We start from the raw sequence: 15,641 nt of genomic DNA, 5'->3' as shown, positions 1-15,641 counted from the left end.
TCTTCCGATCTCCAGGGTAGTGTTCACTAGTGGTTGCGGGCGGAGCGGACCGTTGCGGCCGCTCCGGGCGCCGCGGGTGCCGGAGCGCGGACCTTCTGGGTCCCGGCTGAGCGCGCCCCGGGCGCCCGGCGGTGCCCGCTCACTCCGGGGCAGGGCAGGCAGACCTCGGCGGAGCCCGGAGCCGGCCGATCTGGACTGGACAGAGCGAATCCCGGACTGTGCAGAGCCCGGGGGATGCCGGGCGTGGGCTGAGGGGATCCCGGCGCCCTCCGATCCCTCCGACTTTGGCTCACGCGCTGGGACCGGCCCGGCGTCGCCTTGGTCGCCCTGCGCCCGGGTCACCTGTGGCCTCGGAGCCCCAAGCCCACCGGACCCTCGCTCGGTCCCGACCCGGAGCCCGGCGGGGGTTGGGGGAGATTTTTCCTGCCCCCTTCCTTGGAGCTCGGAGGCCCCGCCCCCTCCCACCGTCCAGATGTCTCCCGTGGCGGCTCTGAGGACCTCCCTGAGGCCAGGGGCCGAAGGGTCCAGAGAGAGAAGCCCGCCCTAGGGAGCCTTTGGGGGGGCCCCCCAACCTCCTCCTGGGGCTTGGCCCCCGACGCTGCTCGGAAGGAAGGCCGGTGCTCCCACCCTTGGTGAGTCCGGGAGCGGAGCTGGGGTTCTGAGGGAAGGCGGGGCTGGGGAAGGGAGGGTCCGCTGCGAGTGAGGGCACCTGGGGGCACTGGGAGGGAGGACAGAAGGACTGGAGAGGCCCTCTGGCAAACCAGCGGGACCAGGCCTGGCTGGGGGGGGGGGGGGGGGGGGGAGGGGCGCCGGGGGGGAGCTGGGGGAGCTGGGGCAGGGTGCCCCGTCGCAGGCTGAGGACTTCTGCCTCCAAAGCAGGGGCTCCTTTTCCTTCTAGAGGAGGGGCTATGCTGTAGACCATCTGCCTCCACCACCCCTCCCCACAAAGAAAAAAATCCCCCAGCGACGAAGGGTGCAGGCTGGCGAGAGGAGGGAGGCAGCGGCATTGCCGGCTGGTGCTGCAGCCTGGGAGAGCTGACGCCAGGCTTGCTCTCTCTGCAGGGGGCTGCCCTTCTCCTCCGACCAGCTCCCTTTTCAGAGCTGCCCACATCTGGAGCCCCCTCCACATCTGGAAGACCCCAGCCACCGTCCCTCTGCAGGTGTCAGTTGCCTCAGGAGACCTCTGGCTTTGCAACCGCCTAGGAGTTGTGAGGGATGACTGCTGCCTTCCCCCATCCCAAGGGCATCTCCTACCCTTAGTCCCTGCAGAGTCATCCCCCTGCCTCTGTGTCCAGGCTCAGCCAGAGATCAGCTCAGCACACGTTCAGGCACTTCAAGTCCTGGAGGCCACTCCTGAGACCCGAGGCCCCTCCCCCTGCTCTCCTGTGTCCTCACCTTGACCCCCTCTGTCAGACTCTGTCTTCCTCTGGGTGTCCCATTCCCCACCCAGAGGCAGAGGAGGCGGGGTGGCAGGGGGCAGGGGCTGGGTGAGGGCCACCCAGGGCCAGGGTGGGCTGGGGGGCCGTTAAGATGTGGAGCTCTGCCTGGCCGAGGGGGGCTCCGTGGAGGCAGACGCAGCGTGTGCCCGGCTGGGGGGAGTATGGGCAGGCCCGCAGCCACGTGGTAAAGGATGAACATTCGGGGCACCCCGGACCTCGGGCAGCCCAGTGACGACCCCAGCAGTGGTGGCCAGCGGGAGCGGATTCGACAGCGAATGAAGATGGTCATCGGGCAGCTTGAGGGCATCCTGCAGGAGCTCAAGGAGGTGGCCAAGGAGCTAAGGGAGGTGAGTGAGGGGCCGGCCAGACCCCAGGCCAGTTTTCCTGGGCCCGGCACCAAAACATGCTCATCCATGTTTAAGTGTGTATGTGTACTCACAGCTGTGTGCACCTGTGTCACTTTGCTGGCGACTTCCTTTTCCTTCTTCTTTCGCCAAATCTGCTTTGCTAGAAATCTCACCATACTCCAGGACTGGAGGGGCCTCAGTGTTGCAGAGTTGACTTGGGCAGCGTGTTGTGGGCCCGTGGCCTATGGTTAGCCCTCCGGGCTGCCAAGGTGACAAATATAGACTAAATCCTACCATAGCCTCTTAGTGGGAGACACTCTTCTGGGGCCCAAGCTGGCTTTTGACCCCACCATCTGCCTCGCAGACTCTGACCTGCTCAGAAGGTGGCTCTGAGAGAGTGTTGCTGGCCCTACTGAGAAGCTCTGAGCATTCTCCAGAAATCACACAGATACTCAGAACCCTTGATCCGGGAAAAAGTTAAAGCCAGCTAGGCCTGCCCTGCCCTGAGGTGGGAATGTGTCTGGGGGGCCACCAGTGGGTACCAGAGTTCCTGGGTACCTTGGCAGGGGCAGGAGTCTCGTCTAGAGGCATGCATCCCCGTCTACAGTTGTGAACGTTTTTGCCAAGGCTGAAAAGTCACTGAGAGATCCCGGGATGTGTGTCCCTCTCTGTCTAAGTGGAGCCCGGTTTAATTACTGCTTCCCACATCGCTGGGGTAATGAGGTACACACATCCTCAGCCCTGCCCCTTGGGCTGTGTTCGAGCCCAAAATGCATGACCAGCGTTCTGGGCCGCTGGCCTGAATTTGCCCACTGGGTGCCATTAAGCCGGCCAGGTGGGCTTTAGGCAAATTTCAACTCCCTGTAACCAGGGCCCCTGCAGAGACAGCAGAGAGAGTGATTGAATGGGAGTTATGGGTTCATTCTTTCTGCAGCCAGCTGTGCAGGGAGGCTCCTGGAGGATTGAGGAGAGGGGGGTGATGGTGGGTACCCACTCCGGCCTGGAGAGCCAAGGAGCAGGGCATGTTTGAAGGGAGCTGTGTCCCAAGCAGAGGGGTTGTGGAGAGGCTGGAACCAGAACTGAGGTGAGACAGGGCAGTCCCCTCAGCCCAGAATTAGCGTTGTGGTCGAAGACCAGATGCCCCTGAGCAACCCCCAAACCCGTTGGTCCAAAGGACTACAACTCCCCTTCATCCCTCTCTACCCCATCTTTTCCAGATGCTCCTGTGGGTCCGTCAGGGCCATGGGAACCATCCAGAGTCTCAGTCTTGGGCAGGGGCATGGGACCTGCGCCCCAGTAGGCCCACCCAGAAAAGAGCCAGGATGGACTCTAAGCCTGGGAGTCCTATGGCCCGGAGCCTACTCTCAACTGAGCATCTTCTGAGATCTGCCTCTCCTGTCTCCCCAAGCATAGTCACTCAGAGCTTAAAGACATCTCACAGATCACCCATACCAGCCCTGTCCATTTTCTGTTTGAAGAAACTGAGGCCCAGAGAGGGCTGGGGGCTTATCCAAAGTCACAGAGCCTACTAGTGGCAGAACTAAGCCCAGAACTCAGGTTCCCGTGGCCTATTCTGAGGCTGGAGCAGGGGGACTAGTGGGTGACCTTTTTGCATTTTGACAGGGGCCTTCTAGAGATGACACCTTCTGCTCGCGCTGTGATGCTCTGAGGGGATGCCCTTTCGAGGATGAGGCAGGGAGATCAGAAGCACTAGGATTTATTTGCAGATCTGTTAGATGTTCCCTCTCTCCCTTCTCAGCATATATAGACCCAGCCCCATGTCCTGCACAGCAGAGCTTCAGGGTCACAGGCCGTGCAGCCCAGAGGCCTGAGCCAGGACAGAGAGAGATGAGTTCCCTCCCCCTACACACCCTGTAGGCCATGTGCCTCCACCCAAGACTTTGGCAGGTTGCTACAGCAACCAGCGTCTACCCCGTATGCCACAGCCTGCCCGCTGCCAATGGCACCCAGCTGGGAGGGGGGCAGGCCTCAGAGCTCCCCCATCCCCCAGGCAGGGTCTGGACATGGGGAGATGGGCAGAAACAAGTGTTGGGGAAAGCAGGTAAGGCTCTGGGAGGCCCAGGCAGAAGAGGAGACACCATAACTGACTTCCTGTGGGATGGGGTTTATCAAGAATGGGGTTACCCGGTGGGGGTGCCAGGCATTAGTTTGGGGTAAAGGGTTGCAGCCCTCTGTTCCCTAGAACCTGGAATCTTGGCTCTTGATCCTGAAAGGGGGCTTATAAAACTGGATCTACCTGGCTCTTCTCAGTCCCTTTGTGTGGCGTTTTTCCATCAGGGGCATGGGTAGACCCAAGGTCTAGAGGGTGGCAGGCACTTCTTCCCTCATTATACCCCCTTCCCCAGATACCACCGGGTCAGCGCTCATCAGCTGGGTTGTCATCAGGAGAGCACATACCACTGATCAAGGCAAACCCTCCTCATCCTCTTGAGCACAAAGCCTGAAACTCACCGAGAGAGATGAGAGACTCTAAAGCACTTCCTCCTGAGGCCCCTGAGCCTCAGTCTCCTCATCTCTGAAATGGGGATGCTGATCATTCACATCTCAGAGTGGTCTTGCAAGGGTTTATCGGAGGCTTGGCACGTGGCAAGGTGGGGGGGGGGGCGCTAACACTCACACCCCTAAAGGTTTTGGAGTTCCCTCTCCCATACCTCCCTCACCCTCCCAAACCCCTGCTGCAGCTCTGTCACTGGCTCCCCAGGTGATAGGGAGCAAGTTCTGTCCCATGGGTGAGGAAAGTACCCTCATGGACTAAGTAAGGTGAAGAATGTAAACGTGCGTTGAAAGCTGAAGTTGTGTTCCAGAGGGATGTGACTGTCAATCATTAATTAGCCCTCATCCCTCCTAGGCTCCCCAGTACTCCAGGACGCCAGGCCAATCCCAGCAGGCTCTCCAAACTCCTTAAATTTCTGCGAATCTCAACTTAGATAGAGATGCAGCACAGCCTTAAGGCCAAGAGCATGGGCTCTACAGCCAGACGTCTCGGGTTCAAATCTAAGCTCCACCCCCTTCCTAGCTGTGTGAGCTTTGGAAAGTTACTTCACCTTTCTGGGCTTCTGTTTTCTGGCAAATGGGGATACTGAATCTTATGCCTGCCCACCTTCCCCAGAGTTGTTGTAAGAATTAAATGTGATACCATGTATAAATTACATGCACCGTGAGGGACACCAAACTAGCTCCACATCTTTTAGAGATTATTAAGGAGATATTCTTGCACCGGCCGGCTTCTTACTCCATGGATGGCCTCGTTCTTTTGGAGTCACATCAGCTTCTTAGCCATGATCAGAGTGGTCAGAGCCAGGACCCTGGCCTCCTGGCTGGCACCCTTCAGTATCTTTGGCCGTACGGCAGTGTCGCCCTCTTCCAGCATGGAAAGAGGTAGAGAGTGATGGTGATGGGGGGGGGGGGGGGGAAGGGGTCTCCAATAAGATGCCTTTTGAACGGAGACCCAAAGGGGAGGAAGGTACAAGACGAATGGGTATCTGGGAGAAGAGCCTTCCGGGCAGTGGGAGCAGCCAGTGCAAAGGTCCTGAGAAGGGTGTGTGGAAGTGAGCTCGGCATGTTGGGAATCAGCAAGGAAGCCAGGGCGGCTGGAGTGGAGTGAACAAGGAGGAGAAAAGCAGGAGGAAAGGTCAAAGAGAGAGCCGGGAGCTAGATCACACAGAGCCTTAAAGGCCTTGGTATGAAATTCAGATTAATCCTCAGTGAGAATCCCCCACCGTCTCCAGGAAGCTCCTGCTTGTGTTTCTGGGTGGGAATCTGCCTCCCCATTGGGCTCCCTGTTCCTCGCCAGCTGGGGGACCCCAAGGGCAGGGGGAAGGGCCCTCATCCTTGGCCCCTTAGATGGTGAGCGTATCTTAACCAGGTACTTGGCCTCCTCCTCCCCCTCCTCCCCACGACGTCACTCAGCATGGGGGCTCAAAAGTGATCCTCGAGTTCGCTGCTGGTGACTGTCATGTCGTCACTGACTCTTGGGTGGGACCTAACTTAGGAGCACAGTGGCCCACCTGGCGTGGCAGCGGAGGGTCCCCTCACCTGATTTGCATGGGGAACAGGCCCAGTGGCAACCGTGCAGTCCCATCAGCAAGGTGCTGCGTACGACGTGGCATGGAAAGCCAAGGGCTTTCATGAGATGAATGTGGCCCAGCCAAGAAGCAGCTGGGGCAGGAGAGGCTGGGGACCACGGAGCTGTGCCAAAGTGGGTCAGCGCCATCACCCGCAGCTCAGCAAGAATTGTGCGGATTTTTTTCTTCTTATTTTTTTTTTTCCCTCACCTTCCTTTCCTCCCTCTTTCCCTTTGCGTTCTCCTCCTTTGGACAGATTCACAAAGCTCCCTGGCCAATTAGGCCAAATTGCAGGATGAGAGTCATGAATCACGGTCAGCTCTCCCCACCCCCCACTCCACAGCACCCCCTCCCCCCCGAAGACAATAAATAACATAATCACAGAATTAAAAAATAATCAGTGGTCATAAATAATGCAGATCCCCAGTTATGTAACTAGCTGCCTGGGGAGCTGGGTGGGAGGGGAGGAGGTAGCAGCTTGTTGAGTGAGGGGAAGGGGCCAGAGGTGAGGGAGATGCTGGTTCTGGGACTCCTGGGTCCTCGGTCCTGGCTCTGGGGCCTTAAGGAACACAGATGTGCTTTCCTTGGAGAGAGGGCTCAGCCGGGGCTGGAGAGAGGGCTGGGGCGGGCAACATAGGACCATGCAACTCCTTCTCAGAAAAGCAGCCCCAACAGTTTTTATCAGCCTCCTGTCTCAACTCATCCACTCATCCCATGGCTGTATTTGTGAGGAGTGTGCCAACCCCTGTGCCAAGCTAGGGGTGCCATGGCGGGCAAGATGCTCCCAGTCCCACCCTTCATGGGGCTTACTGTCTAGTGGGAAGACATCAATCCTGTAACATACATGTATATGCAATTGCAGCAGTGATAAATATTGGAAAATATTTTAAGGAAAGGTGCAGAGTGCCTTGAGAGCCTATCCTAGGGAGCCTGTTCCCCACGGAGGATCAGGGAAAACTCCTGATGGAAGTGAGATGGGGTGAATAGAAAAAGAGGGAGCATTCCAGGTGAGGCCCAGAGGCCGAAGTGGGCTCGGTGGAGTGGGTAGAGCTGGGGAGGCTCGCCTGGCAGGGCGGTGGCTGCCTGCTGGAGAGAAAAGTCCCTGTGGCCAGAGCTGTGGGGTTTGTGTTTGAGACACTCGGGGGTTTGGGGAGCAGGGCGGTGCTGGAAGCAGAGGGGTGACGCGGTCCTGTTAGCTGATTCTGAGATGCCCTGAATGCAGCGCGCAGCAGGAGCTGGGCAGGAAGCTGCCAGCAGATGGGTGCGGCTGTTCAGGTGAGGTTGCCGAGGCTATGAGCAGGACAGAGGTTGGGGGCGCCCTTGGGACGGGGCCTGGAACCCCCAGCCGATCTATCACGGCACTCAGCCCTGCCTTTCTAGTGTTCCTTCTTGCCCGCTCTAGATCAGCTAATTCTTATTCTCAAGGTGCCAGACCCAGCAGTCAGGACTCCTGACTTGTGGTCTCAGCTCTGCTCCTTCCAGTTTCTGGCCCTCAGTCTCCCCCTCAGCAAGCACAGTGAGAGGGGTGAAGCCGACGGCGACTCCAGTCCTCTGGCTTTGAGGCTCTAGGATTCTGTGATTCTTCTGTCATTTCTCTCTCCGTTTGCTCTCTCCCCATCTCTTTCCTTCTGTATATATAATTATTTCCCTGTCCTCCAAGACAATCCTAAATTACATGTAGGCAAAATGATTATTAAATCTCAGAGAGAAATCACAGATTTCAAGGCATCCGAAGCAGAGGGGCAGGTAACGTGGGGCCTGCCTGTCCTCTGCCCGCCCCACTGGCCCCACAAAATGAGGTATAGGGACAGGTGGTGGGGTTTGTGGACTGACCCAGGCCCTGCATACAGGGTGGGTACCCTTGGCACGTCATTCCTCTTTCTGGTCCTCACTCATGTCATTCATCAAGTGGGTGTGCCTGTCCCTAGTGGTCTGGGCCAGCTTTGCCTTTGAGTTTCATTACCGTTTGGCATCTAGACCCTCTTCTGCTCCTGCTCTGTCCGGAGACAGAGCAGGGAACATAGGTGCCACCCATGTGCTGGGGTTTGGAGTACCCAATAGGTCCCATTATTCTGCCACAACCATTGGAAATGTCCCCGTCAGAATGCCATTCTGTGGGTGAAGAAGTGACTCCCATCAGCTCTTGGGCCTGGTGCCAGGGGCCTGGTTCTACCTTTTCACCCACCGGTGCACAGTGGAGATTGATAGTCTTTGTTGTTCTACCTGCTTTCTGGGAATCATGTCATTAACTGCTCCCAACAGCCCTGTCAAGTAGGTACTACTAGAATTCCCTTTTATGACGACACAGGCACAGAGACACCAGGTCATTTGGCCAAGGTCACACAGCCACTCGGTGGTGAGGCCTGGGTTGCACCTAGCTACGTCTGACTCCAGAGTCCAGGTTCGTAAGTGCTTGGCTGTGCTGATTCTACAGTTTAAATCACGTTCTATTAAACCCCCATCACCTTGGTGAGGAGAGGATTGTCCGTCCCATTTTTGTAGAGGAGGAAACAGACATGGGGAGAGAAAATCACCTGCTTCAAGTTCCTTAGCCAAGATGTGGCCGACTTGGGATTTGAACCCAAGCCTCCCTCTGTCCTGTCCCTCCACACCCCAGGATGGAACCAGAGAAGGGCGTTCTAATGGGGAAGGGGAAGGGCCTGAATGTGAAGGCTGCCTGAGCAGGTGGCCAGCCAGAAGTTCTTGGGTGGGAAGGAGTATGTCCAAGCCTGACAGCTTTAGAGCCCCTGCCCTGTGCACCCTGGGTCTTCCTCACGGGCATTAGGAGCCCAGCTTCTGGGCTTGGCCTGGCCTCAGCCAACCCTGTGTGGTCACACCCAGTCATTTAATGACATTTCTATTAGCTGTGTCCCCACGCTTCCACAGCAGAAGGCTCAGGCTGAACTTGATCAGGAGAGCCTAATTTGTCCCCAGACACTCAGGGCCTCCCCTGAGACTGGCAATGCTCCGAGGTGCTATGTCTTTACCAGCTTAAATCCCCAGACCCCTAGTCCAGTGGTTCTCAAAGTATGCCCCTGGATCAGCAGCACCCAGAAGCGTGTTGGATGTGCACCTTCTCAAACCCCACCCGGGTCCTACTGAATCAGAAACTCTGGTGTGCATCAACCCACTCCGGTTTGAGAGCCCTTGGTCTGGGCCAGGACTCCCACCCCTCAGGTGGGGCTTCGGTTGAACAGGGGCTTCTGGGGAAGATGAGCTTCTCTGAGGTAGGGGGAGTCACTCGGGGGTGGGGGACACAAGAAGGGATTGCCGGATTGGAGGGTGGGGCCCTCTCCACATTTCTTGCCCAAGCCCAGACATCACAGTAGCACCTCACGGTGGTGAGCAGTCTTGCAGGGGAGCGGCAGGAGAGGGTGGGAATCTCGGCTCCCCCCTGTTACTGGTGCCTCGGGTGCGATTTCTAGAAGCTCAGGAGGTGATGATCTCATGGGTGGAAAGCCTAACGCTTAGTTGGTGCTCAGAGATGGGAGATGATGTCATTTTTATCACCAGTGCCCCACAGAGCCCCTTTACTGCCCTTCTCACCGTTCCTCATTGAGGGCCCCGGTGAGGATGGCAGCGCTGGAGTCATTGTATTCAAATGGTGGCAAATGAGGTTTGAGATCCAGAGAGGTTGTGTGACTTACCCAAAGACACACAGAGCAATGTCTAAGCTGAATCTAGAACCCAAGTGTCTTGACTCCCCCAGTTCTGTAGGCTCCAGCCAAATGATCCCACCACCGCTGGGGTCTGGGGCCATGGGGAGTGGGTACCCCTAGGCATGGACACCCCCAAACAGCTTCTCAGTCATCCCTATAAACCCAGAGTCGTAGAATCTCAGAGATGGAAGGAACCTTGGAAATAAAGCATTCACCCAACCTCCCCATTTACAGATCAAGAAACTGAGACCTCAGAGGGAAAATGACTGATCAGGTCACCCACGTAGGACCCTCTGACTCCTAAGCAAGTAAACTTCTCACTGACCCATACACCTCCTGGCCCACTGTTTATGCCCTTGCTTTTGTCTTGCCTTTGGGGGCATCCCCCACCCCCACCCCTCACCAGACACCTAGCACATCACTGGACAGCAGTCATCCTCATACACGTTTGTTGGACTAGGGGCTTCCTTAGTTAATTCATTGCCTCACTGCTCTGACCCCAGGGAAAGAACACCAGAGAGGCACCGGGAGCTTGGGGACGCACTGTGTATGTTTTGTCCTTGGGTCTCTTGGTCCCTCTGCTTTGCTATTGTTGTTGTTTTGCTGGTTTTGTTTTTGGTCTGAATCGTTTCCGCCTTCCCTTACTCTGCCCATTCTGGACCCTCTCTGACGGGGTCTCCCTTTTCCCCCTTCACTGTCTTCATCCCTGATTTCTGCACTGACAGGGTCTAGGCGAGGAGTCCTGAGGCAGGGCACCTCTATAGAGGCAGGGTGCTGCTTCATGTGGGATGGGTGGGGTCAGTGGTCTCTGTGACCGAGCTGCCCCCCACCCCCCGAGTGCATGTGATGAGCGGCCCTGGACCCAGGATGAAGGGTTTTCTTATTCCTTCCCCAACGAGCCAGGGTTGATCTCCACTCACCAGGGGGCAAGAAAGGGAAGGGAGGAGGAGGTTCTGGGGCACGTGGGGGTAAGGTGATGGAGACTCATGGGGGACCGTCACTGACCAGCGGCACAGGCTGGTCCAGGATGCTTTGGAAAACCTGGGCAGAGTCTTCCTCGTGGTCACCCCGTTATCATTTCCTCTCCAACTCATCCATCATGTGGTCCGCTCATCTCTCCACCGTGTGGCCTGGCTGGAGTGTCAGCTTCTGTAAGTGGCCGCCTCTCAATCAAAGGAAGATGGAACTCTGAGCACCAGAACAGCAGCTGGCTTGGGGGGGCAGAGGGGTGTGTGCGTGGATGGGGTGTGGGTCTGGAAGGAGGGACTGAGGGCTAGAAAGTAGGAGAATGGCCCAGACAGGCTCTCCTCACCCTCGTCCAACGTGGGCCCTCACTGGGGCAAACGAACCTGTGAGCTCAAGCCCAGTCACCATCCTCTGGGGTCATCAGCCAGGCATCTAGCAGGGTGGGACAGGGGCACGCTCACACCCGCGTGATGCTGGGCCCCCCTCACTCGTGTCTCCTTCCGTGGCCAGGTGGTGAGCCAGATCGATAAGCTAACCTCAGACTTCGACTTCGAACTGGAGCCGGACGACTGGACCACGGCCACCGTGAGCAGCACCTCCAGTAGTGACAAGGCGGGCGTGGGCGGCCCCTTCGACCTGGGTCACCTAGACTTCGTGACAGCTGACATCCTTTCGGACAGCTGGGAGTTCTGCTCCTTCCTGGATGTATCTACCCCCTCGGACTCCGTGGACGGCCCAGAGTCGACCCGGCCAGGGGCTGGCCCCGACTACCGGCTCATGAATGGTGGCGTGCCCGTCCCCAATGGGCCACGAGTGGAGACCCCGGACTCCTCCAGTGAGGAGGCCTTCAGTGCTGGCCCCGCAAAGGGCCAGCTGCCCCAGCGGACCCCAGGCACACGGGAGAGGGTGCGGTTCAGCGACAAAGTGCTCTACCACGCTCTGTGCTGTGACGATGAGGAAGGGGACGGTGAGGAGGAGGTGGCAGAGGAGGAGGTGGGCCTGTCCCCAGAGCCTCCCCGTACAGAGGCCCACGTGGGCCCCCTCAAGCCCTCCCCGGCTTCCTACAAGCCAAGACGCTCTCCAGTGACCAGCCGCCGCTCAGGCCCCACCTTGGCCCCTGAGCAGACCCGAAGGGTCACAAGGAACAGCAGCACCCAAACAGTGTCAGACAAAAGCACGCAGACGTTGCTGCCCTACACGGCTGCCAGACAGAAAGCCAAGGGGAAAAACTAGGGGCTGGGGAGGGGGCTGGGGGGCAGTGGGCACATAGAGCTATAAATATATATATATATATACATATATATATATTTAAACAAACGCAGTCATAATAAAATTTTAAAATGCTAAGGATCCAACCCCAAAGGCCCCAGAGCTTTCACGGAGCTCATCTTAGACACAAAGATGCCTACCCACCATCTAGGTCCCAGGAGGTGCGGCCGGAACCACCCTCCCTTCCTTCTCATCGCAGGGCTCCCGAAAGGGGCGTCCAAAAGCATGTAAATTAGGTGGGACTCCTCTTCCAGGCCCCCCGAGCACGGTGGTGGAGTCTGGCTGCTGGCCTGGGCCCTGTCCCAGAGGGGATCCATCGACAGGTGGCAGGCTCACAAGGAGCAGTGTCCAAGGCCAAGGGCTAACCGTAGGTCTGACTGCAGGATGGAGGGCCTCGGGGTGGCATCACTCCACACACACACCTCCCCCCATACTTTCCACTCCGAGGCTTGTGCCTCTCCTTCCCAAAGGCAGACTTACCTGGGGAGATACACAACCCTACCCCACTCCCCTTCCATCTCAGGGTTCCCCAGGACACAGAGAAGGAGCAAGCTATTCCCATGGGGCAGGCCTCCCTGCTGGGAAGCTGGGCTTCCCCAGACCCTAGAGGACCAGACTAGATTCGGAAGGGGTTTGTTTGGAGAGACTAGACCACCCCCATCCTTCCAACTCCCATCCTCAGCTTTGTCCTCTAGGGCAAAGCCCGCCAGCCCCTGAGTTGGCCCTGTGCAGAAACTGAGGTCCACGTGAGAGGGCAGCCAGCGGCCACTGTGGGGCTGTGAAAGGGCTAAAGGCAGGCTCCTGAGCTCCTTCTCTAGGCAGGCAGACCCAGAGAGGAATCCCATGGCCTTACTCTGCCCCTGCTTCCTCACACAAGGACCCCGAACCCACCCTCGCAGGTCTTGAATGACACCAACAGAGACAAGCTGGGAGCCTGCAGGTAACGAGGCTTCATCTGGGGTGGGGGGCCGACCCAGGCACAGCATCTGGATATCCTGGAGATCATAATCACAATCATTGCTCACACTTATTGGGCAGGCCTCTGGGCCGCTCCGATGCTAAGTATGTTTTATAGTATTATCTCATGTAATCTTCGCAACAACCTCATGTGATAGGAACTGTTCCTTAGCCCCGTTTTTCAGATGAAAAGGCTGAGGTTCAGGGATGTTAAGTCACTGGCCCGAGGTCACAGAGCCCGTGCCGCCCTGCCTCCCATGAGCGTGTGGTTCCCGGGCTATACCTGGCTTTGCTATCTAGCAGCCGTGTGACCTTGGGCGAGCCCATTTGCCTCTCTGAGCCTCTCTACCTCATCTACAAAATGGGTCTAATAATCTTCACCTACCTCACCGGCTGCTGTGGGGCCTCAACAAGATGGGAAATGTGAAAGTCCTTGGGAAGCGCCATGGCACTGGATAGGCACTGTGGTCAGTGTGACCCCAACCTGGATTCCAGCGTTTTCCAAGGATGAGGAGCTTTGAGGGGGGTGTGGGAAAGAAGTCACAGTCACGGGAGCTGTCCGTGGGTCACTGCTCTGCTTCGTCCTCCACATCAGCACGATACACCGCCGTGCGCTCAGAACAGGGAGGTGTCGGGAGCGTCACTGTAAGGACATCAGTCCTCGTTGGGGGGGGGGGGGCGGTCTGCTGCACGTTTCCATTAAAGCAGATTTACAGCCCACCGGGACCCATTGGAAGGGTCTCTGCTCCTCACAGGGGTACCTAGGAGGGCCTGACCAGCAGCCGGGTAGTACCATTGTCTCTGCCCGAGGGGAGACAGAGAGATTGTGCAGGCCACCTGGAGCGGAGGCCAGGGATGCTATCTGGACGGCCCATCCTGATACGGGCCAGGTCGAGGATGTGTGGGCTGCAGTGTGGGGATCGTGGACTGAGGTCAGAGTCCTAAAGAGCTAGCCACGGTGCGGCCTCCGGGGTGGAAATCCGGGGGTAAGGTGGGCCGTGCTACGTCTGCCCCGGGCCAGGCCTGAGAGCCAGGGGTCTGAGCCCTTCTGTCTCCGGCAGTGCGGTGATAAGACGTGGCTGGGAGCACGAATGCCAGGGGCTGCCCTGAGGAAGGGGCCCGCTGGATTCTGCCCTATGTGACCAGGAGGAGGGGGGGCAGTGAGGGAGTGCCCGGCACCCCTAGCTCTGAGGGGAGACATTCACTTCTTTTTTTATATATATATGAAACCAACTTTATTGAGGTGTAATTTATCAGCTTTTTTGAGGTACCATAGCTATATATCCTTAACGTGTACAATTGGATGAATTTGAATGTACGTACACACCCGTGGACCCATTACCATAACCAAGGTGGTGAACATATTTATCACGGCAGAGTTTTGTTTTTTTTTAGTTTAAATCCAAGTTTGTTAACATATAGTGTAGTAATGATTTCAGGAATAGGGTTTAGTGGCTCATCGCTTCCATATAACACCCAGTGCTCATCCCAACCAGTGCCCTCCTGAATGCCCCACGCCCCTTTGGCCCGTCCCCCCGCCCAACACCCCGCCAGCAACCTTCAGTTAGTTCTCTGTATTTAAGAGGGAAGACATCCATTTCTACCTCCTAGACTTGTCCTGCCTCTCCAATGGCAAGATTTTTTCTAGACTTACAGCCTCTCGTCTTTACAACAGTCAGGGGAAAGAAACCTACAGAATGGTCCCCATTTCACTGAGGAAGAAACTGAGGCCCAGAGCCAGAGATCTCTGAGAGAGCCCTGGGTAAGGCTCTGTCCTCTCCCGGCAGCCCCCCCCCACACACCCACTCTGGCTCTGTGATCACATGTGGTCATGGCTGACATCTGTCGGCTGTTCCCTGGTCCACCACCTGGGTACTTGCCTCAAATGAGCCAAAGGGGCCAGGGGGTCCTGGAAGAGGGAAATGGGTATAGGTTCTGGACCAAAAAAGTAATGGACTCCTCTCGTAATTACACCACACCCAGTGTGGGCCTCCCTGACAGTGGCGCGGGATGCCCGTGGCTTGCTTACGACCTGAAACGCAGAGTGTGGCCACGCAGGGAAGGAGCTGGGGCCATCAGAGCTGTTGAACCATGGAATGCACCACTGCTGAGTAGTGAGCTCCCTGTCCCTCAGGCAGACACAGTCATCCCTGAGACCTTCCTCCAGACCTGCCCGCGCCTCCACAGACAGCCCCTCACTGCCCTTCACCCCCACCTCCAAACCTCTGCCAGGTCCTGGGTATCCTCACCCACCCTATCGGATCCTCCTGTTTCCAGAAAATCATTTCACTGACCAGCTACTGCGTGCTCAGGCTTGTGCTGAACCTTGCTGGGGCAGAGGGGGAGGGAGGTGGGCACTTGTGGCAGAGAGAGGTCATAACGTAATAAACAGCTCACGTTCACTGAGCATGTACTACTATGCACAGGGCAGTGTCCTAAGCATACGCCTCCTCTCATTTATTCCCCACAGCAAATACGAGATCAGCAATTTTAGTCATGCCTGTTTTCCAGGTGAGGACAATGAGGCTCTGAGAAGCTAACTCGCCGAAGGGCACGGGGTGAGTCATGGCACCAGGATTTGACCCCAAATTCAATGAGCTGGCACTCAAACATCTGCTGTAGCCAAAATCAGTGGTGGAGCCATGGTCTCGTCTCTGAGGGTGAGGGAGGGGCCAGGGGTCTGAGAGTCAGGTGGCCCGGTGGGGATGGGGAGGTGTTGAGAGCAGGAAACCTGTGCACGACCTCCAGTCTTTGGAGAGCTTGGCGATTGTTGACGCAAATGCCGTGGCCCTTGACAGAGCTTGGCACCCAATGGATTATGAGTCCGATAAATGTTTGTTCATTGAGTGAATGAGCCCCATTTGCAGAGGGGGCATCCATTGTGGCTTCGTTCAATCAACTTTTATTGTAGACCTCGTG

The 15,641-nt window shown here is 57.2% G+C and overlaps 1 protein-coding gene across 2 annotated transcripts; it reads left to right on the top strand.

Moving 5' to 3' along the window:
- The first annotated feature begins 42 nt into the window (after positions 1-42).
- INSYN1 (inhibitory synaptic factor 1) lies at positions 43-11,772 on the top strand. Of its 2 annotated transcripts, none has more exons than XM_040493218.1 (3): positions 43-632; positions 1,063-1,786; positions 11,007-11,767. In XM_040493218.1, the coding sequence occupies exons 2-3, from the start codon at positions 1,631-1,633 to the stop codon at positions 11,727-11,729; spliced, it is 879 nt and encodes a 292-aa protein (XP_040349152.1). In that variant the 5' UTR covers positions 43-632; positions 1,063-1,630; the 3' UTR covers positions 11,730-11,767. The 2 variants fall into 2 exon arrangements, with proteins under 2 accessions (XP_040349152.1, XP_040349153.1); XM_040493219.1 differs by lacking the exon at positions 43-632 and having other exon boundaries at positions 1,747-1,786; positions 11,007-11,081; positions 11,177-11,772.
- The last annotated feature ends 3,869 nt before the right edge of the window (positions 11,773-15,641 follow it).

Source organism: Herpailurus yagouaroundi, unplaced genomic scaffold, assembly GCF_014898765.1.
Source record: "Herpailurus yagouaroundi ecotype Mexico unplaced genomic scaffold, PumYag 184, whole genome shotgun sequence".
NCBI lineage: Eukaryota > Metazoa > Chordata > Mammalia > Carnivora > Felidae > Herpailurus > Herpailurus yagouaroundi.
The sequence above is the reverse complement of the archived record's forward strand: the minus strand, read 5'-3'. Positions and strand labels throughout refer to the sequence as shown.

What these genes read in the sequence shown, in the direction of transcription:
- INSYN1 (XM_040493218.1), top strand. Translation starts at nt 1,631, where the DNA reads ATGAACATTCGGGGCACCCCGGACCTCGGGCAGCCCAGTGACGACCCC. An exon ending in TGGCCAAGGAGCTAAGGGAG is followed by an intron (nt 1,787 to 11,006) that starts GTGAGTGAGGGG and finishes TTCCGTGGCCAG; the next exon opens with GTGGTGAGCCAGATCGATAA.